This window comes from Pseudoliparis swirei, chromosome 6, assembly GCF_029220125.1.
Source record: "Pseudoliparis swirei isolate HS2019 ecotype Mariana Trench chromosome 6, NWPU_hadal_v1, whole genome shotgun sequence".
Taxonomy (NCBI): domain Eukaryota; kingdom Metazoa; phylum Chordata; class Actinopteri; order Perciformes; family Liparidae; genus Pseudoliparis; species Pseudoliparis swirei.
The window spans coordinates 8,642,432-8,664,535 of record NC_079393.1 but is presented as its reverse complement, the minus strand read 5'-3'; the positions used below and the strand labels follow the sequence as shown (position 1 = coordinate 8,664,535).

Genomic DNA, 22,104 nt, shown 5'->3' with positions numbered 1-22,104 from the left:
AGCTGGCCTCATACCCTGAACATGTATGGGACTCAATATGTAAGTTATATCATGGAAATGGCCAGCAGGCATTCTTTAAGATTACTATATAAAAAGGCCCCAACCAGTAGTGTTCAGGTTACGTGTGTGTGTGTGTGTGTGCGCTCGTGTGTAATGACAAATAATTCAAGTAAAGTGTTACATCGATCGAAACTGGAACAAAACATTAAAGTTGCAACAGTTAATAATCTTTTGTAAACAAATAAATAAGTTTAATTTGAGAAAAGAAAAAAAAATCCTTCAGAAATACAAAAACTGGCCAAAGGAATAAAGAGACACAGCAACAAATGACTCTGACTTTAAAAAGGAGGAGGTATCTGTGTGCTTTAAGAACCGCTCAATGATAACCCCGACATACTGCACCGTGTTGTATTATATTTAATAGGCTGCACTGATGCTGCCTACCTTAATAGAATAAACTCATTCATTCTTAGTCTGGAAATATGATGACACTCTATCTTCACGATACTGATAATGCACCATTATAAAATGTTATAGAAAGTTTAATAGCACCTTATCATAATGAATAACAATATGATTATGAATTGCATTTTAATGTGGCTGTTTGCAGAACAACTGACTTCCTTTCACAGATATGACGTTAGGATTATATCCAAAACTCCCACCGTTTTAATCAACACATTGGATGATACATTTTGACAAACCATTGTTGTTGTGACATATGACAAAAGGTATTTTAATAGTTTATAAGCATTTATGCCTGTTTTCCTATGTGACGAAGACTACATCATATATTATCCAATATACTTTATTAATACTTAAAATAATTAATATCTATAAGAAAAATGTTTTCCTATAATGCTTATTTTGTTCAACCCCGTTGCATTTTAAGGCATTTTAAGTAACATGTTGGGATATTGTTTGTATGTTTTGTTTATTGGTTTATTTGCTTTTGTGATAATGTAGATTATTTCAAATAGTTTAACCTGACAGAGATGAAGCCATTTTAAATTGCATTTCAACTTTAGTAAAAAAACACATGATCAAAAACACAAATGGAACATGTTTTGAAAATATTTTCCTCTGTACAAACTGTATTTACTCATAGAGAGATACGAGAGGTCTGACCAAGAGCACCAGCAAAAATATTAAATAAAATATTCAGTAACCAAAACTAGCTACTTGAAAAATAAAATCATACTGTACAAAGAAACACATACAAAATACACCGACAGTCATTTGTTGCTGTTCCATAAAAGGTCATAATATTAACTCTTATACACAAATATACACTTGTGTACTTCGGATACAGGGGGGAAAAAAGAAAGCAACAACAAAAAAGAACATTTACTTCACGCCTCATATATGAAATAAATATTTTCTAGAGTTCTGCCTCTTTAATGATATATGGCATTGTTGGACAACACTGTTCTGACTTATAGGTCTTAATCTGGAGCCTTGGCTCAAAAATGGGATTCATGTGTTTTTAATGATCCCCTCAGTGGAGCAGCATTGTGTTTTTGTGTATTTCTTTTCCTGATTCTAATCAGCACTGTGCCCCTGCAGGGCCGACCTGGGTGGGCTGGCGCTGGCTAAACAACAGTGGCCCTCGATACCCGCCGCTCACTTCAGGATCTCCCACAGTTTTTTAGGCTAAAAAAAACCCCTTCGGGACACATGTCTGAAGTCATTTTAGCCCACGCCACATCTACTCACAGTGCGGCGCCCTCAGTGAGGAAGGTAAGTGTTGGAGGAAAACGAGTTAGTACTATCGTACCGGCTTCCATGGTTGGCGGTGCCAGGAGGCAGAGCCCGGGCAGGGCTGCAGGTTGCATTGCTCCATGTCGGGCGGCTTGTCCAGGATGTCGCAGTTGTAGTCGTTTAGCCTCTGGCCGTTGGGCCGCTGACATACCACCAGGCGGGTCGTCCTTCCACCGCCACACGTCTGTGTGCACTGAGGGGAGCAAACAAAATAACAATGTATTTATTACATAATACAGAAACTATATAGTAATGTGTCTTATATTGAGCTTTAATGGGGGGGGGGGTGGTTCTGAACACATCCCATTGTTTTGTACAAGAAGGAGATGAGGAGGACCACCAGACAATAAGGAAGAACATACAAAACGTGTGGGAGATTCAAAGAAGCTCACAAGTAGTGAAATCAACTTCGATAAAATAAAATAAAATGCAGTTTATTTTATACAGCCCAATATCACAAATTTGCCTCAGAGAGCTTTACAATCTGTACACACACGACATCCCCGTCCCAGGACCTCATATCGGATCAGAAAAAAACCCTGCATTTCGAACTGTCACTGTAAGCTCACCTCTCCCCAGACGCCGAAGTTCCACAGAGGACAGGGCCCGGAGTCGCATCCCTTGGACTCGGCCGGTTTGACCCTCTCATCGCAGTAGGTGCTGCTGCGCCCGTCGGCGTCCTGGCACACCACCACTCGCCTCTGGAAACCTCCCGCACAGGTGCTGGAACACTGCCGAGCACACGGAGCGCCGATGAGGATGATGCATACGCACGCACGGAGATACAACACCTACTTTATGCATAAAAGGCCTATTATGAATAACAAAACACAGATGGATTTTTGGACTTCATGCTTATGTTTTTGGCGAACACAGATGTGAAACAACAAAAATAAAAATTCCTTGAAACAACAATCTATCCGTAATATATGACCTCTTGATTTTGTATCACTGAAGTGTTCTTCTAAGTCACAATGTGTGACACTTGAGCGAGTTCTATTTGCCGAGTGGGGCCACGGGATGTGGTTGCAAGCTCAGAAACACTCGTCTTTCAACTAACATGTTATAGTGTGGTCATAATTGTTACAGATTCCACGGATTTAAACTTAAATGCGGTGGTTTAAGTGTTCACGAAGCAGAGAGAAATCTGGCACACACAAACAAAAACAAAAATACACATCACAAGCTTGTTTTGCTAAATGTACCAAAGCAAAGAGACCAATCCCAGGTGCGACGTTCAAAAGGATCTTCTGAAGATGGAAAATATCATTCCGTGAAGGTCGTTCTCAAACACTGAACCACGCGGGCGTGCACGGAGCAGTAGGTGCACTCTGCATCCAATTAGACACATCCCCACCGTCACTGCTCTGGACGGTACGTGAGCCTGAACAGCTTCCAGTCAATGTGCGCCATGTGAGACTGAACAGGGCACTGGGATGAATGGCTCTGCTGGTGGGGGTTTGGAAAAAAGAGCAATGTTCTTCTTGTGGCTTTCAGAAAAACTAAATAAATAAAAAACCCAGAAAAACACATGTCATCTGAAAAAAAACTGATCTCCAAAAGAGAATTTCACAGTAAAAAATATTCAGGTTTTGATGAAGAAAGAGACATTTAATAACTGATTTGGCCTATTAGGTGATTAGGTGAAAAATAAAATGTTGTTGCAAAATGTTGTCAATTATCCTGAAGCATGGAGCAGAGTTTCTCTGTGATACAACATGCTTTGTGCTACTATTTTTTTTAAAAACTGGGCGTACCCTCAAGATAAAGCACAAATTCAGGGTGAAAGAGCAAATTCCATATAATGTCTACATAGATTCAATCAACTAAAAGTGATTAACGAGTGATTGTGGATGAGATTAGTGGTAAGAATCAACAAGTAATGAACTCAGGTGCTACCGACCATGTAAATCCCCAAATATCTCTCTGCGATAAGGTCTGGGTCCACAGGCCGGAATAACATCACGCAAACACAACTACACAACCCTAACTGCAGCAATGCACATATTTTAGGATTCCTTGCAGACCTTAAAATACCAAACACAGTTAAACACAAAAAAAAGAAATTAACTGCAGCCTGCTTTTTTGGACAATTTGATCCAAGGCCAAGGACATTAAGATAATTAGAAGCCTGAACTCCCACTAAACTATTTGAGTTTGTTACTGCCAAATTAATTTCAGCCCAAAGAAATCCAGACTCTACAACTCAACTGATTCTACCGCCAGACAAAATGCTCATGCACAACTATGTCCTGCCCCCCCCCCCCCCAAAAAAAAGACGATGTGCTGAACATACTGCGCCCCAGGGTCCGGTCCTCCACTGGTTGTCTGCCGAGGGCACATTCCAGCTGCTGTGTCCGGGATGGCGTCCGGGGTCCTGGGGGTATCCGTAGGGCTGATCGTTGATGCGCTGGCGGTGGGAGATGGAGGGGCACGGGGCAGCGCTGCACTCTTGTTCCGTCGCCAGCTTCTCATCCGGGTCACAGAAGGACTGGTCCACCGGCTGGTGGTAGTTGGAGCAGATCACCTGCCTGGTGGTTCTTCCAACGCCACAAGTCACTGGGCACTGGGGACGGAGAGCCGCGGTGTTACAGAATACAGATGTCGTAACATTACTCTAATTTTGCCAATTCTCGAGTTCTGGATTTCTACCCCTAAACGTAGACGTCTTGCATGAGCGGTAGATTCGACTTTATGGTTTGCATTGTTATGAGATCTGTGCACTAAACTGACGGGATGTTTCGTGACAATGTGACTGGAGCAGATTGCCTGCCATGTATTGCGTCATGATGTGAAGCCTTGAGATATGAAGCCCCCCCCCCACGAGTAACTATGAACACAGCTGGAGTAGAGAACTAAATATGACATGGACTGAATTAACTTCAGACTTTGCCCTCTGAGAAATTAAATTCTGGCTTTGACATTTAAAAAAAGATAAACCCGCCACTGGTCTTTCTCTCGTCATCGCGACACCCACGGTAAAAACTGTCCTCGATTCACTCGACTCGGAGCCCATTTTGTTTCAGGGTGATTTTTTCACATTGTGGTCGAGATCTGAATGTCTCCGCAGTGGAAAACATCTGCATTGATTGGACACAGCGGGTTTTTTGTTGTTGTTGTTGTTACTCACAGGAGACCACTCCCCGGCCCGCCATTGGCCACAGGGGCTGAAGCAGGCCGAGGACTCCGGGGGCCGGGGCAGGTGGGTGCAGTGGGACTCGTCGGCGACTCCTCCCTGGGCATCTCTGCAGCTGACGTAGCGCGCCCGCTTCCCCTTGCCGCAGGACACCGAGCACTGGAGGACACGCACGCACACACACACACACACACACACACACGCAGAGCTGAGGTCAATATTTGTTTGATATGGAATAGCACATTCTTGGTGTTGTGCGGTTGTTAAACTGATAACATCAACTGCCATAGTTGTGCGACTGTTTGTACAATGCACCACAAAGGTGACTGCTTGTGAGATTGTGTACGGTACACATCACGCATCTATGGGTCTATTGTACCTGTAGTACACAGATAATTACCCAGATATCTTATACGATGAAGTGGCATTGTTAAGTTGCAATTATGTTCAGTTTGAAGTTACCAAAGAGCTTTTTGTTTCTTATAAATAACGAATCAATAAATGCATAATCAATATGTCGGCCTCCCGAATGCTTTCGAGTCATAAGGGTTACGTGCAGTGAGAAAACGCTTGGTCACTTTCTGTGGGTTGACAATATTTCCAAGCCAAATGGAAAAAAGCTCAATTCAAGAAAGTTGTAATATCTGGTATTCGGATGATTCGATTGAATGAACACTTGTTTCAAGCGAACAGCCTTGATGACAAATACACCTGGATCCTTCTGGATTACGCAATATTATGCTCCTCCTCTGTACTTCAGGTATACTTCCTGACATCGCAGTAAGTAACTGACTTGTCTCCCTCCGTGACGGATGAGGCGACGTGTTTGTGGATTCTTGACCTCGCGTCACAAACAAAGGCGTTTACGATAACTTCAAATGCTGCTGGTGTCCTGAAGTGACTCTATTGTAGCTGTGCCCCTGCCGTGTCAACGGGACATCCCAGAGAACAGGGGGATGAATACCTAATGCAATCAAAAAGGCTCCAGCTCCAACAGGCATGTTAATACCCCTCTCGTATCAATGACCCTAAAGAGGATGGCAGTTCCGCTGCTCGGGGGGGGGATTGTATGGATGTGTACGTGTGCACGAGGTGTGTGTGTGTATAATCTGTGTGTGCGTGTGTGTGTCTGTAAGACCACACTGGCGCTGGCCTCTTTGACATGTGAGCTCACACCGACTTCCAGATTGACAGACGGGGTTCAATCTGAGAAACCGTAGACTCGTGTTTAGATGAAATCTGGTTTTCATTTGCGACGAGTAACAATGCAAAGTATCAGAGAGACAGAGGGGCCTCTCAGCCCAGACAGTGGAGCCTGTGTGTGTGTGTGTGTGTGTGTGCCCGTGTGTGTGTGTGGATGCAGCAGGGGGTAAAATAGACAATGCCAAAGAGGATCATGATCCTGTACAGTATGTGCCATCTGAAGGACGGTTGGGATATGCAATGAAGTTTAAAATGTCGATCTAATAAATGCAGGAGAGACTTCATTACTGGAGTGTGGTTTTCTTCTATTACACACACAGAAACACGACACATATTTATACAAACTTTTTCATCAGTATTCTTATTGTTCACGCTTTGAGAGGTAAGTCAGAATCCAAAGCCGGGCGGATCAGTTCTCTCAAGCTACACACAGAAAGATGAACGACACAGTACAATAATGTCTTTTCCATTCAACAAATAATGTCACTTTTGAATATTCTTCTGAGTGCATAAGGTGAACCCAGAGACTGTCGACCGAATAAACCCAAATGTGTGTCCTCACCGCAGTCCAGGAGCCGTATCGCCACTGGGTCAGGAGTTGAGCCGAGTTGTTAGGACGAGGTGTGCTTTGCACCGGAGCCCAGGGACACGCCTGCATCTCACAGTCCTAAAAGAAAAGCACGTGAATAAAGTCAAATGAGCCCTTGAGTCATGCATCCCCAACATTGAAGGAGTAAATATCCCCAAAAAATATGCCGCACACGCCCTTGGATTCAAAAGATCCAGGTTGAGGATGTGTAAAAAATAAAATAAAATAAAATGCAATGCCTGAATATTTTTGGTGACTTCCATTCCAACAGCTGAGACAGACATCAGAAGCCTGAAAGTTCACGAGTTTAACTGTCTGTCCATCAGTGTCTCGGAGCCCCTTAAAGCGCTCAGGTGCAGCCCCATGCGCATCCACCGGGACGCAGATGTAGACGTCGAGGTCGAAGCAAGAAGCTGCTGATACGAACAAACTTTTAAAAGTGTGCGTGGAAGGTCACGTGCTTGATGTCGTAGGAGCATCGTCAAAGAGTTAATTTAAAGGACGCGATGCAGGCGAGTGGCTCGCGGCCTTCAACCAATGACGGACAAGCGCTCGACAGTAACTGGATGCATGTGGCTGAATCCCCTTTGCAGTTCTGCTCAGCCGTAAAAAGCCTTTTAGTCTCTCTTTGCTTTTGGTTCCCCGCCTCTTTTTTCCGGCCGCAGCAGGCAGCTGCTCGCCGAGCGGCTCTACGGCACGCTACCTGTCCGGTGAACATCGAGTTCTTTGAAACCAGAAATTTCCCTCATCGGAGTTAGTGGAGACTAAAAACACGAGGTGAAAAGGAAATGTCGGACGGAAATGAAAAATGATGGACTAATCTTGTGTTGGCCGCTTGTTCCACTTCCCCAAGTGGCAAAAAACGTGTTGCCGTTTTAGGATTGATATTACGGTGAACATAACATTGGATGAAGCCTAAACTTTTTGTTCAACACTGATTTAAATCTTGCATTACTCATTCGCAGTTCTTTATAACCGTATTATTGTAAACAGCGACCTCTAATCTTATTGGACGCGTTACATCGAGGTGAAAATAACCTTTGGTCTGAAAAAGAGAACGAGTCGTCGTTTCTTCTCACCTGATTGTCTCTCGGCCTCGCTGCAGCGTTGCACTCTCTGTCGTGGACCGTGTCACCGTAGCCCCCCGACACACACCTCACGGCTCTCATCTGGTAGCCATGGCCGCAGGTCACTGTACACTGGAAGACAAACACGCACACACACACACACACACACGCATGTAAACATAAGAAGAGAGAAGACCGGTCGACCGCGAGCCATCTCAGACTCTATCTAAGTATGTCAAGGTTGATATCGTAGACGGGGCCTGGTTCAAGATTCCTGGGTAAGACTGACACACTGACACACACACACACACACACACACACATTAATGAGCATATGCGTCCACATACACACCCATAGTCTTAACTCGACCCTTTACCCAAATCTGAACTCGCATACGAGGCGCTCGTGCCACATTCAGGTACAACGCGAGAGCAGAGGAAGTGCCACGGCGTAGGTTTATTTGAGCAGCAAATTATATTTACACAGGCATTGAGGAGCTGATATATTCCAGCTCTGTAAATACTACTATCTGACTTCCTAGAAACAGGTGGCGGGGCATTAGACCTACACGTATAAACTAGACCATGAATGGCATTCAATGTGTGCTTCGCCCGAACAGGACTCTATCTATATAGACATATTTGGAAACTTAGAAGATTGAATGCATATGAAGGTGTGTGTGTGTGTGTGTGTGTGTGAGTGTCATATTTAGTGTGACAGGATGTAAGGGGCAAAGTGAAAGCACCATGGAGCAAATGGCAGCTGGACTCAGAGCACACTCCTCCGTAACTTGCCGGTATATCTGGTTACACACTCACGCTTAAATAGACACACTTGAAATACACACCGTCCCTGCCACACACACACGCAACACACACACACACACACACACACACACACACACACACACACACACACACACACACACAGAGTAACAGATACGAGTCAGGATCCTAGACAGCAAGCAACACATGAAGCTCATTTCCGGGGAAACACTGCATCAAGTTGCCTCGCCGCAGTGTGTCGATGTCTGATCAGTGTGTGTGTGTGTGTGTGTGTGTGTGTGTGTGTGTGTGTGTGTGTGTGTGTGTGCAGGACTCACCGCTCCCCAGACGCCAACCTGCCAGGACGCACAGACGGGCAGCTCGCAGCTCCCCACAGCCGGAGGTTTGTTGGACGGGTCGCAGAGGTGCTCGCTCAGCTTTTCCTCCCCGGCTCCCAAGCTGCAGGACACTCGTCTGTGTGTCATCCCCTTACCACAAGTCACCAGGCACTGAGGGGGGGCAAAGAGTGGGGGGTGATGGTCGAAAAGGTAAAGGAAAGATTCCGTAATATTAAGTTTGATGATCCGCGGCCCATTTCCAAGGACTGACGAAGACGCATTCAAACCTTCTTGCTGCTTTGGCTGTGTGTGTGTGTGTGTGTGTGTGTGTTGGATGTGCATGAGAGTTCCCCACCTCACTCCACTCGTTAAAGGTCCACTTGGGACACGGCTGGTCTCCGCAGGTCTCCGTGAGCGCCCTCTGGTACTCGTTGCACTCCCGGTCCACCAGCCGTCGGCCCAGGTTGTTCATGCAGTAGGACTCTCTGCTCCGGCTCCCGCGGCCACACGTCTTGGAGCACTGCAGACAAGGGCACACGGAACACGGTCAGCACACGCAACACGCCTTCATCGACGGCGACCTTTCTCCGATGATGACATGGGAATGAAATTAAGAGTGGAAATGAGAAATATTTGTCCAAATCATTTAGATTTGTTCCTGTTTGGAAAGTACAACATACTTTATTTATGCATTGCAAAAAAATAATAAATACACAGGAATACAAATGCAAAAAAAAATATGCAGCAATAATAGTCCATTATTAGATATATCCAGCATACCGCTCATTTTCTTCCTATATTGACACAACCCCTAAAACATCTGAGATGAAAATATACTTTAACTAGAACGGGCACTCGGTAGAGCGCATACCTTCGCCGCATGAGAGTGTGGGGAGCTTGATGTCATGTGAACATGTTGGCATTAGTTGCACGCCAATTGGATAAAAATTGACCGTGCTATGGCAAAAAGAAGATTTTGACCTTTTCATGACCTTAACCTTGACCTTTGACCCGATCGATCCCAAAATCTAATCAAATGGTCCCCGGATAATAATCAATCATCCCACCAAATTGCATGCGATTCGGTTTAATACTTTTTGAGTTATGCGAATAACACACAAACACATACACACACAAATAAATACACAGCGATCAAAACATAACCTTCCGCAGAATGCGAAGATTATGAAACTGATTCACCAACCCCAAATATGTGTGTTTGATTCACATTGTAAATCCATCTGTCAGCTAATCAGAAGCGAGTAGCCGACACAACCCGATGAAATCAGGCTGAACTCACTCAAAAAGCTGAAAAGTCAAAACCATTTCAAGTTGAATCATACTTCTGGCCAATCAGGACTGCATTCTGCAATTATCTTTCTATAATTACAGATGTTTCCAACCATCACTCCTCAGTTAACTGCCCCCTCGCCGGTGGTCTGTCAGCCTTTTTTTGGCTAAACATGTCGTTTTTACGATGGATTTCCTATGAATTTTAGGGAATCTGTTCACACTGATAGAAGAAACAGATATAAGTGAACAATAACAGGCCAAAATTAATTATTTTAAATTGAATTTGAAGGTTTTGCTCCACAGTGTCTGTTTAAAAAAAAAAAACTATCATTATAAATGTAGTTTCTGGCACCTTGTACACAGTAAATACATTATCAGGCATTAGAAATATATAAATAACACATAAATATTGATTAAATATGCCTGTAACTAGTCTGTACCTGGGACCAGGCGCTGTACTGCCAGCTCTTGAGCAGACAGTCCCCGTGGCAGGCCTCTCGGGTCTGAGGCTTGCCGGCGTCACCACAGGCGCCGGCCTCCATCCGGTCGCTCTGCCTCTTCACCAGGCTGTACTTCATGCACTGGACGTCCAGACTGCGGTAGCCCGCGCCGCACTTAGCGGTGCATTCGCTCTTTCCGGCGACGTGCCACCTTGCGGGATTGGAGGTGTCAACATCTGTTTGTGAAATTTGTTTTGTGGGTGCACGTGTGTGCGTGTCTGTGTGTGTGTGTGTGTGTTTTTGTGCTTTCATGCTCACCTGACTTCACACTCGGCGTTGCAAGGCTCAGCCACGGCAACGGGACGAGGTAAATGTTCACAGCGCTGGTCCGATACCTCGAGGTGATCACTCTTACGCACACATACCACCTTTCGTCTTCGCTCACCTGCGCACGCACACACACACACACACACAATAGACACGTGGGCAAAAGCAGGTTTCACATCAGAAAACATCTGGCAGACATCTCGATGGCTAAATATCACATTTCTTCACCTTTAACAAGTCTGACTAGCTTTCTGACATCCAGTCTTTCAACATGCAGCCTGGGGGGGGGGGGGGGGTCCATGTCAGATTTACACCCCACAAATACATCTCTTTACTGGAACCCACTGTGCCCTCTGACCCGCTGGGGGCCTGACTAGCGTGCTTCTAAAAGAGAAATTTGAGGGGCTAAGTTGGGTTGAGGGCCAGGGGTCACATCGGGGTTGCCGGGGGGGGGGGGTTATGAAAGAAAAGGATACATGTGTGTATTTTTAAATCCAGAGGTGAGTTTAAGTGATGCAAGAGACAAATGTATCCTAATGTGCCCTGACACTTTTTATGTATCCATGTCCATGTAATACTGTGTCGTGTAATAAGAGCTCAAAGACACATCATGGTTCATATAAATGTCCCACTTGTTTTAGAGTGTATGTTAATAACTTGGGGATTCGCAACAGGAGTTCAACAGGGAGTCAAAGTCCTGATGTGACACGGTTTCACTCGTACATCGGTGCAAAGTCCGGATGAGGGTCTCTTTCATTTGCAGAAGAACAACATTCATTGTGTGTGTTCTATACGTTCATTAGCATAATTGTTTCCTCCTGTTTCTTTTTGGACCATCGCTGGTATGTGATTGTTGCCGCCACGTCATGAGTAGCTGTAGAATTGCTTGCGAGTTGGACACCCCCTTTATTCCCAAAGAACACATTTTCCAATTTGTGAAGTAACCTTGGGCCTTAAATCACATGGAATATCTCATTCAGAACTGCACAACATCCTCCAGATATTTGTCTTGCTTTTATAAAGCTTTTTTTGAGATCCACTAAAGCCAAAGAGAAACAATCCCATTCTTCATGTGTGTGTGAATCCGGGAGCCCAGCTGAGGTCTTACCCTGACAGATGCGGTTGCACTCGAGCCAGGAGCCTGAAGGATCCCACACAAACTGCTCCCTGTGTTCCTCGATGGGTATGTTGAAGGAGTACCGGACATCTGGGTTGTGGAGGTTTCCCACACACAAGACCTGTGGAAACAATGGTGGGAAAGCCAAGGTCAAAAGACTTAACAGCCCTTATTTTGTCTACATCCGACCCAGATATCACACTTTATCGACGGATATCTCGCTCGGTGTTGTGGTTTAACAGGATAACAAGAGGAGGGATGGATTCATTCGAGACCTGCAGAACCAGCACGTCATCGATGCGGTCGGTGCAGTTGATGCGCTCCACTTTTGTGTCCGAGCCGCTGTAGTCGATGACGATTCCCTTGAAGGTGATTTCCCTTTTGAACATGGCCACCACAAAGTTCCCGTTCAGGAGGGAGTTGGACTGGTCGTCAGATAACGCTGCAATGAGACATGGACACAAACCATGAACAACAACAACTCCGCACAATAAAGAAATGTTTGATTCTCGCAGATTTGGGGAATGTTTATGAGACATGGCACTTATTATTTCAGTCTATAAGTTAAGTAAATTGTCTTTGAGCTGCCAAACTATTGTTCGGCAAAGCCAGTGTTGCAGTGTGCTGAAACACTGGCGACACCAAATTGCAGTTATTTGGAGTTAGACTCCGTGACTCTTCGTAATGACGGACATTAAAAGGCAAACAAAAGATCTCAGCTGACTGCAAATACAAACAAGTACGTACACATACACACGCAAATAACACACAGGAACACATGGATAAACGCACAAAGTTGGCAAACGAGCAAATAAACTCAAAATGATCTCTCTCTCTCGCTCTCGTTTTCTCTCTTGAACATTAAGGTCCCGAGAAACATGCAGTTCATTATGATCTGAAAGAGCATGCTGAAGCAATGTATGTGATTAAGTTCCAAGAAAAGCCACTGTGTTTACATGTAATACACATGGTTGGATGCCAGCTAGTTATCTTTAGCCCGAGGATGACCGTGGGGCTTTGTAAATACTCTATAAACTATAGTTGTCATCACTGACTTTAAGAAAAGCCTTAAAACATGCGCAGCCACAGAGCTACAAGCACCAAATGAACTCAAACGGACAGATTCATGTTTTTTTTTAAGCCCGGTGCTGAACAAGGAGCAGCTTATTCTGGAGGCTTTTTAAAAAAATGTAAACCTTTTTGAGAAAATGAGTCAATGTGACTTGGAGGCAGATGACAAGATAAACAGGCTGTCCTCAATACCTGTGTGTGTTGATACATGTGGGTGAAAAATAAGAGGGAAAGCAGCGAGGAGAGAAGCAGTGGGTCTTAAAAAGGTTTTGCGCCACAATGCGCTTCTAGAAAAATAGAAAAAGAAAGTACAAAATCTCCAAATGCTCCACGAAATATGGATATGTTTTATACTTTCCCTGAAAAAGGTGAATATGAAAGAGATAAAAAAATGAATAAATAGCATACCATACATAAATCACAGCAAATCATTTGATGAATTATATGAACATGTTGTAGTTTGCATGCCAATTGGACACAAATTGACACGCGGTAAAAAAAAGAAGATGACCTTTTTTTCATTACTTTGACTTTGACCTTCGATCTCCCAAAATCTAATCAAATGGTCCCCAGGTAATAACCAATCATCCCACCAAAATTCATGCGATGGGTTTTTATTTTTTTTTTTTTTATCGGTAACACGCATACAAATAAATGGCGATCAAAACATAACCTTCCGCATTTTCAATGCGAAGGTAACAAACCAATCAGACAGTTGAGCGTTGAGCTGCTTTCTGAAGCCCAACAGGAGAGAGCTTCAAAGTTAAGCCATGAGTGCGGTGATCTCCTCCAAGAAGATGCCTTCAAATACCGGCCATGTGTAAGACGGGCACCGCTCGCTCAATGTGTGGTTGTGGCTCTCAGCAGCTGCGCGAGTCAAGCTTTTCACAGCGGCATGGCAACGAGGCCCCGGCCAGATGTGTTTTCTGACAATCTCACTTTAAACATCTTGAACCTGAATTGAACCATCGGGAAATGGGCGCCCGCCCTGACAACATAGGCAACACTTCTTTTTAGCGTTTTTTCCCCCCTCTCTGTCTGTGTCTCTCTCCCTCTCTCTCTCTCACATGCAAGCACATACGCAGACAGAACACACACACACACACACACACCCCTATATCCACTTTCATGCGGCCTGGGCTCCACATGCCTCTAATTAGCACCTATTGCTGTCTCATTTATCTTTCTCAGGGGCTGACACTCCATTTGCTTTCCCAAGCAACCCTCTCTGTCACGACCAGATGGACCAACGCCCCTCCGAGTTTCCACCATATAAACTCAGTACAAATGACAGTTTCCTTTCCTTTATGAAAACAGTTTGACAACAGTTTGGCCCACGTTTCCCTCACCCTCCTTCACTGAAAGCCTGCCTCTACAGCGCTGGGTCACCAAGCCTGGGTGCTTTATGGTCATGTTAGGGGATAATGGCATTGACCTATGAGATGAGAGCTGAAGGGGGTGTAATGTATACATCTTATTAGGCTGGACTGCTTCCACTTTGGTTTGATTCTCCCAAGAAAACCTGCAATTCGATACAGTGTTGCGTAAAACCACATTGTTACGCTTACACACACACACACACACACAATCGTTACGCTGACACACTCACCGAGGTAGTTGTCGTCCTCTGACTTTCCGGAGTAGCTGACCTGCTTGATATCGATGTTGGTGGCTCCGGCGGGGATCCGCACCACCGTGTTGTAACCTGAAGAAGAAAAGTGGAGGGAAAGAGAGTCACAACTAATTGTATGAAGTCTCAAAAGGGAACAAAGTAGCCACAATAACAGCCGTGAGTGGTCCCACCGTGGTTTCCATAATAGCTTCACTATGCTACACCGAAATCCTAGTCAGGGAAGTCCGGTTCCAACCACTGGGGATTTAAATATCACACTTAAAAAAGAAAGGAAAAAAAAAGGTCTAGTCCTCTCAAATAACCTGCAGGAGGCCTTGTTTTAGTCTCAGAGGCCCGACCGTGAAATGATATGTAATTATTGCCTTGACCTACCTTTGGCCTGTAATTACTACACGACGCCTGTTGTCCCATGATAAACTAACACACAAAACGAGCGAGCATGTGAAAGCCAAGACGTGAAGATGGAGACTGAACAGCGGGCAGGGGATGTAAGATAAACACTTGTTATGAACTTGTGTTAAAAACTGCCATACGACACTGAATGCTGTTGGAGATTCGTACTCTTCTTTACTTACACTTTGATCCTACTGTTGTGTATTTAAATACTCTTCAAGATTTGATGACAGTTTAGACATCATTCAACATTTGATGATTTTAGCTTCTTTTAATTAAATCTTGTTTTAATTTTGCAGGGAAAAAAATATGAATGTGCAAGGGTAAGCTTTTGAAATTAAATGTAACATTTTGGTACAGACAAGAAATTCTCATATCGAGTATCAAAAGACGACCGGTTCTTCTTGTCAGCGTAGTTGCTACAGATTCTCTCCTAATCTCAAGATAAATAACAAATCTATCCTTTTTCTGGTGAAAAAAGGAGACACAACTCAAAGACACAGTTACCTTTTAACCCTCCTGTTACCTTGGGGTCAATTTGACCCCAGGCTGTTTTTCACTGTGTCAAACATATAAGAAATATCAACTTTTTTATATATTTAAAGGGCTGTTTAGGAGTCAACAAACAAACATAAAGTACCTCACACTTAAACTTGGAAAACAATATCAATTCTAATAATTTTCTGGAGGTTTTAATTGCTGGGGTCAAATTGACCCCAAGGGTAAAATATGTCAGGAAATATAAAGGTAACAGGAGGGTTAAACATTGAATGGGGTCAAATTGACCCTAAGGTAACAGGAGGGTTAACTGCTATTCAATCAGATGAATGAGAACATATTCTTTTGTGAATTACAATGTCATCGTATGTTTCAATATGAGATTTCAGCTTGAGAAATTGGCCCTCCAACTACTCACTGCTGCCTTCAAAAGAACAACCTGAAAGGCAAGAGAGGAAAGGTGTGTGTTGGTGTGACGAGACGGTTAGCCTGACACCTTGAGCCACTCGGGGGCAGCACTTGGTTTACATATCTACCTCTCATCAGCCACGTAAATCCACACACACAAGTCATCATAAGCCATGTAAACCGTGCCTGAAAGACGTTTCCATTTGATTTAATACTGAACAGGAAGCTACTCCGACGACTACGATGCACCTTTATTCCTCCACAATCAACCTTTTTCACCACAACCCAAACATTCTGTACACAACTTACTGTTTTGTGTGTCATGTCAAATCCCCTCACTAAATACTGGAGACAGGATAAGCTCATAAAAAAAAAAAATGCTCTGAGAAAACATGCCATCTGAGGCCTCGGAGATCCCCCAGCTTAATACATGATCACACACACAATCCTCTGCCACCACAGGGTGACCCAGGGATGAACAGTAAACACAGCACCCTGGGGGAAAGAAACTGAACTCCGGGAACGCCGGTGTTCACCTCAAACATGCTTCCCTCTACACTCCGCGAGCAAGAAAGAAGATGATGTATTAACAGCCTGCAGGGGAGAATTAGAAGGCGTCACAAGCTCCCCCTGATGCAAGTTGTCAGACAGTCCTGACTAAGCTGATGACAAACATCTGCTTGCTTTGCATTTACTGTGATTAGATTATAATGTTTTCCATTCTGGAACATTTAACCCTAGAGTTAGTTTTTCTTGTTTCCATTGAAAGTTTTCATTGCTTTAATCAAGGAAAGAAACCAGAAAAAATAGAAAATCTGAGCCCACATCTCAGGTCAGCTTTAGGTCAAAACTATCTATCTATAAAGATAGAGAGACCAAGCAAGCAAGTTTATATGTGTTTTAATACTCGGAAAAAATGGCAATAATAGAAATACCATTGACACATTAAAACATACAAGGAATATGTTCAAATGCTGCGTCAAGTCAATGGTCAACGTTCAGAAACGTGCAATTGACTTCTGAAGATGTGAATCGACTTCGACTATCCCCAACCAAACTAAAAAGAAACACTCTGGTTTGATGTGAAGAGAGAGAGAGAGACAAAGGAAGAAAGTAAGAAATAGAGAGACATCAAACAAGAAAAGGACAAAAGGGTGAAAGACAGAAAGACAGGCCAAGACCCAGGAGCAGAGGGGGTATCCTGGCTGGGCTGCACTCCCGCTCGAGTTTCCTGAGGTCAGGCCAAATTACCAGGGCTGAGCTCAGTGCCAGGTCCAGGCTCAATACAATCCTCAAACCCTTTACCCCCCCCCCCCCCCCCCAACAGCTCACCGAGGGCAGAAAGAAAGCAGATGGATAGAGACGCTTCAAACTCAGCGCCAAACTAATACGGAGTAAACATGATGAAGGCCACTCCCAGGGCTTTTATGTAAATGCTTCTGCTGTTTCGCTGCCCAGACCCCCGGAAAAAAAAGAAAAGGATTTGATGCAATCAGCAGTTGGCCCACGCCGAGGCACCGGCATTATGCCGGACAGTTCAAAGGGTGTCGAGTTTGTGCTTCGCTTTCTGAAGACCCGAGAGAGTTATTCCGTTTTCTAAAGCTCTGCGGAAGATTGACGCTCTGCATCTTCTCCCAGATCCGGCCGAAGCACGTATCGTAGCTGAAAATACAGCCCAATACGTTCAAACATAACCAGACATGACATCAGCGCTGCAGCCACGTGGAACTGAGGTCTTCCTCAGCTCTTCTGCGTATCGGAGAGGTGCTGACATGCAGTCCGTTTCATAGCGACGCCTTAATCTGAGCGTCGACTTACCATACTGGGCGTCGTTGAAGGTCCCCGCCATGGTTTTACAAGACGAGTTGTCCCCGCCACACACGCCGCACTTGTCATTTCTGGCCTTGGAGTTGAGAACGTGGTCGCAGCCGGCTTGCTGAAGAAGCGAGGGAAAGGATTTGTTGACTTGATGTACAACCGACTTAAAAAATATTCGCTTGGATTGTAAACTCAAGCTCCATCCTTTCCATTAATCACAAAATTCATTCGTCACAAAATGTGAATGTTGTGTAAGCATGACTTGGCTGACATGATGTTGAAGCGTGTGTGTGTGTGTGTGTGTGTGTGTGTGTGCACGTAGGTTCACTATACCCTGCAGAGGCCTTGAACGCAGATGTCGTAAGTGTCTGGCCCGCATGCCGTGCCGTCGGTGACGCGGTCCTTCAGCTGATAGTACGCCATCGTCCCAGCCACCCGGCAGAAGAGCTTACAGCGGTCCTTCATGAGTACTGCACGGAGAGAAAATCAAATTCAAAAAGGTGAAAAAGCTGCAATATAGCTCATGAGATTAATACAACTGAAATCCTGTGCCAGATGAAACGCCTCAAGATGACTTGCACGTGCTGATGAAGAACACGTATTTCATCCTGTACCTATAGCTCTTGCTATAGAATCGTCAAATTTGTTTAAAACAATCACTTCAGCATCCGACAGCCCGCCGGCTCCGGGGCTCGGCCTGTTTGCTTGTGTAGCATCAATTACAAAAGATGAGTCACTTTCTGGAAGTTAGGCAAGGTGGTCCGTGCCAGATGGTCATCTCGTGGAGCCGAGCGGCCCATCTCGGGGGAAAAGGAATGAGATTTGTCTGGGGGAAGGAGAGCTGCCAGGAGGTCCATATGGAAGGGCTGCGTGTTGCTTTAATGTTGCCGTCGTTTCGCGTAGAAGATTCAACCCGTTCAACTCTTATCGTGGGGTTCACAAGGTCGGACAAAGAAAGTAGCAAGAAGCTCGTCCGTCTTCTCCCCTCGTGCAGTCGACACAGACGTCACCATGTCGCATGCATCGGCAACTTATTTATTTGTCTTTTTCTACTCACTACTTCCTGTACTTAATACTGTTAATCCTGTAAATACTGCATACACTTTACCACATTATGTACAGTGTGTTTTTTGTACAGTGTTTTTTTAAATATACACTACCGTTCAAAAGTTTGGGGTCACTTAGAAATGTCTTTATTTTTCAAAGAAAAGCACTGTTTTTTCAATAAAGATAACATTAATCAAAAATACACACTATACATTGTTAATGTGGTAAATGACTATTCTAGGTGGAAACGTCTGGTTTCTAATGAAATATCTCCATAGGTGTATAGAGGCCCATTTCCATCAACTATCACTCCAGTGTTCTAATGGTACATTGTGTTTGCTAATCGCCTTAGAAGACTAATATCTGATTAGAAAACCCTTGTGCAATTATGTTAGCACAGCTGAAAACAGTTATGCTGGTGATATAAGCTATACAACTGGCCTTCCTTTGAGCTTGAAGAACAAAATTAATACTTCAAATATTAATCATTATTTCTAACCTTGTCAATGTCTTGACTATATTGTCTATTCAATTTTCAATTAATTTGATAAAGACACAAAATTGTCTGGATGACCCCAAACTTTTGAACGGTAGTGTATGTTTCATATTTCTATTATTATTACGGTTACTATTATTATTATTATAGTGTTTTTTTTTTGTACCTCTGTTTACTCGGAGAACCCTGCAAAAATAATTCCGATGTGTCTGGACTGCTGGTCTAGGCACAGATGGCAAATAAAAAACCTTGAACCTTGAATCGGTCTCCACATGCCTCCCACGTGCATCGTGGTTTGGTTGAATGCACCAAACACACTGGCTTCCAACTGCACCGTACACTCGGATGTAAATAGCATCCATCTTTGATGTCGCAGCTCAGGCCGAGCGTTCAGACGGCGCGCTCCGGGAGGACATCGGTGTACTCACTGCCGCTGTACTTGGGGACCCAGCGGACGGCGGGGGGGAGGCCGTTGATGTTGAAGTGCTTGCCGTCGAAGTGGGAGCACTGCTCTTCGCGGAAGTCCTTCTGTCCTCGCGGACACGGATCCGTGTTGCAGGAGCGGAACTTCATCCGGCGACCGACGCAGAACTTCCCGCCGTTTCTGGGCCTGGAGCAAACGCGGGACGGGAAAAACGCAAGAGCACGGCAATTATTTTCAATTCAGAAGAGGGCCGTGTCGGTTCCTCGTTTGACTTTATCACTTCAAACCCCACACTGTGTACGCTTAACTTCACACGTAGGAAACCAAGCCCTCTCCGACTGGCTGAATTACTTTCAAACTCACTTGTTTACAACTCTTATTGAGGCACGAGTCGAACACAAATCAACAGTCTGTGATCAGTTTGATTGTCATGACTGCCGGATGCTTTCTTACTCGGGTTTGTTGCAGTCTCTGCCATTGCTCCGGGTTCCTCCACCACAGGACCTGGAGCAAACACTGTAGGGCCCCCATGGCCCCCACTCCCCGTTGACTGGCTTCAGGTCCAGCTCCTTGTTTACACACATCCCGTGTCTGCAGTACTGCATGTGAACAGACACACACACACACACACAACACATGACTGCGACTGCTACAGACCTGAAGACGAACACAGACTGCAGGATAAAAGTGAGCGGGGTTCATCTGTTGCTTCTTCAACCTCTGTTTAGATCTCAAGCTATATATATATTTTTTTTATAAATCCTAATCGGGCTTTTGTTTACCCTTGAGGAAGGCGTCCAACTCCTCAAGCTGTCCAAAGAGAAATGGGAGATGGAAGGAACGGTAGTGATACAGACACAAATAGAGATAGTGGAAGACAGGAAGTGTCAATGAGGGAAAACCACAACCTGAAATGCACAGTATGTGGGGAGGGATACTTCCTTCATGTCAAACCAAATATATCATTTAATTGGGGGTGTTCTTTTCTTCTAAAAATCAGAGGATGTTATTATTTGCATGAAGGCACACTGTTTTCCACGCGTGCTCTCTGTTTCTCATCAGGGGTAAATAAGCCTGAAGTCATTGACATTGAAACACAAAAATGTCCAAGACACTTCACAAAAATGAAAAACCTTTTGCAATGCCATTTTTTTCGTAGCTGGGTGTGTGAATACAGCATTGCATAATATCTTTCACACAGTAGAGCAGACCCACTTTGACATAGAAAATAAGGCGCCCGGTATCAAGCAGTGTGAACCCACCAAGCACCTTTTTGCCAAGAAGCGCCAACACTGCTTTCATAAGCAAAGCACGGCAAGCCCATTTCCCTTTGTGTGTAACCGAATCCCCTCCTCGGTGGCTAAAGATATCGGAGGGTCCTGTTCACTGAAAGAATGCAGGACAAGACGCCGTCTGTCTGGGTACGTAGCCAGCCGTCCGGGCACACAGGCACGGGGAGCAGTGGCACCGCGATAAGGAAACTCTAGAGTTGTGATAACAAGAAGAACAACGTTTCTGACTGGCTGGAAATCAGGACCTCCCTTCTGCTGTTGGGCTGTCTCCATCTGCTCAGATACAAAGCTTTTAAACCTCTCGCCCGGGGAGGAGGACACCTCATTCCCACAGGTCTGTGAGGTTCATGCACACGTTGTTACTTCAATTACCAGTTCTTTCCAGAGGAGAAATGCAACTCCCTATAATTTCAACTGGCCACAGGCCCGTTCCACGACACGATACTCATTCTCCAGATAAATAAAGACTCTTGCGACCTGAGAACAGAACCGTGTGGGATCCGCTTCAGTGGGTTTTCATCATTGCGCTAATAAACCAGGGAGGGCATCCAGTCATCTGCTGGACAATAGCTAATCTGACCAGTGTCCGCTTCAGCCGTTACCTTTGGTGAACACCTGCAAAAGTCATGCAGACAAACACTTGTAAACAAACGGAAGATGTGGCCGGGCCGCCTCTCCTCTCCCGGCCCAGTTTGCAGTTGGAATGTAGAGTCTGTGGAGACGGGTGTGAGCAGCTGCGGGGTCTTTCCTAAACAAGCCACACACGGTTACATAATGCAGACCTGGTTTCAGTTTCGTTGTTGGAGCGCAAACAATGGATTTGGAAAGAACTATTCAAATAAAAGTGACTGAAAGGAATGCGGTTAAAGGACACAAAAAAAGGCCACGAGGGTTCTTGTTGGTTGAGGAACCGCCTCGAGACAAAAGAGCTAAACAATCAGAGTTTATGGAACCGTCAAAGAAAAACTTTTAAAGATTTGTCATAAAAC

General features: G+C 44.7%; 1 protein-coding gene across 2 annotated transcripts in view; it reads right to left on the bottom strand.

The window, feature by feature from the left end:
* Positions 1-22,104, bottom strand: part of LOC130195453 (A disintegrin and metalloproteinase with thrombospondin motifs 20) — a 76,886-nt gene that overhangs the window by 22,217 nt on the left and 32,565 nt on the right. For both annotated transcript variants that reach the window (XM_056416985.1, XM_056416984.1), the window contains exons 12-28: positions 20,277-20,422; positions 19,828-20,009; positions 18,190-18,326; positions 17,857-17,974; positions 14,716-14,811; positions 12,311-12,477; positions 12,027-12,156; positions 10,910-11,036; positions 10,592-10,802; positions 9,214-9,378; positions 8,859-9,029; positions 7,769-7,888; positions 6,663-6,767; positions 4,892-5,056; positions 4,058-4,327; positions 2,331-2,492; positions 1,778-1,954 (exon numbers count right to left, since the gene is read on the bottom strand). In XM_056416985.1, coding sequence (XP_056272960.1) covers positions 1,778-1,954; positions 2,331-2,492; positions 4,058-4,327; positions 4,892-5,056; positions 6,663-6,767; positions 7,769-7,888; positions 8,859-9,029; positions 9,214-9,378; positions 10,592-10,802; positions 10,910-11,036; positions 12,027-12,156; positions 12,311-12,477; positions 14,716-14,811; positions 17,857-17,974; positions 18,190-18,326; positions 19,828-20,009; positions 20,277-20,422 — 2,649 coding nt within the window. The remainder of the gene's footprint in view (positions 1-1,777; positions 1,955-2,330; positions 2,493-4,057; positions 4,328-4,891; positions 5,057-6,662; positions 6,768-7,768; positions 7,889-8,858; positions 9,030-9,213; positions 9,379-10,591; positions 10,803-10,909; positions 11,037-12,026; positions 12,157-12,310; positions 12,478-14,715; positions 14,812-17,856; positions 17,975-18,189; positions 18,327-19,827; positions 20,010-20,276; positions 20,423-22,104) is intronic.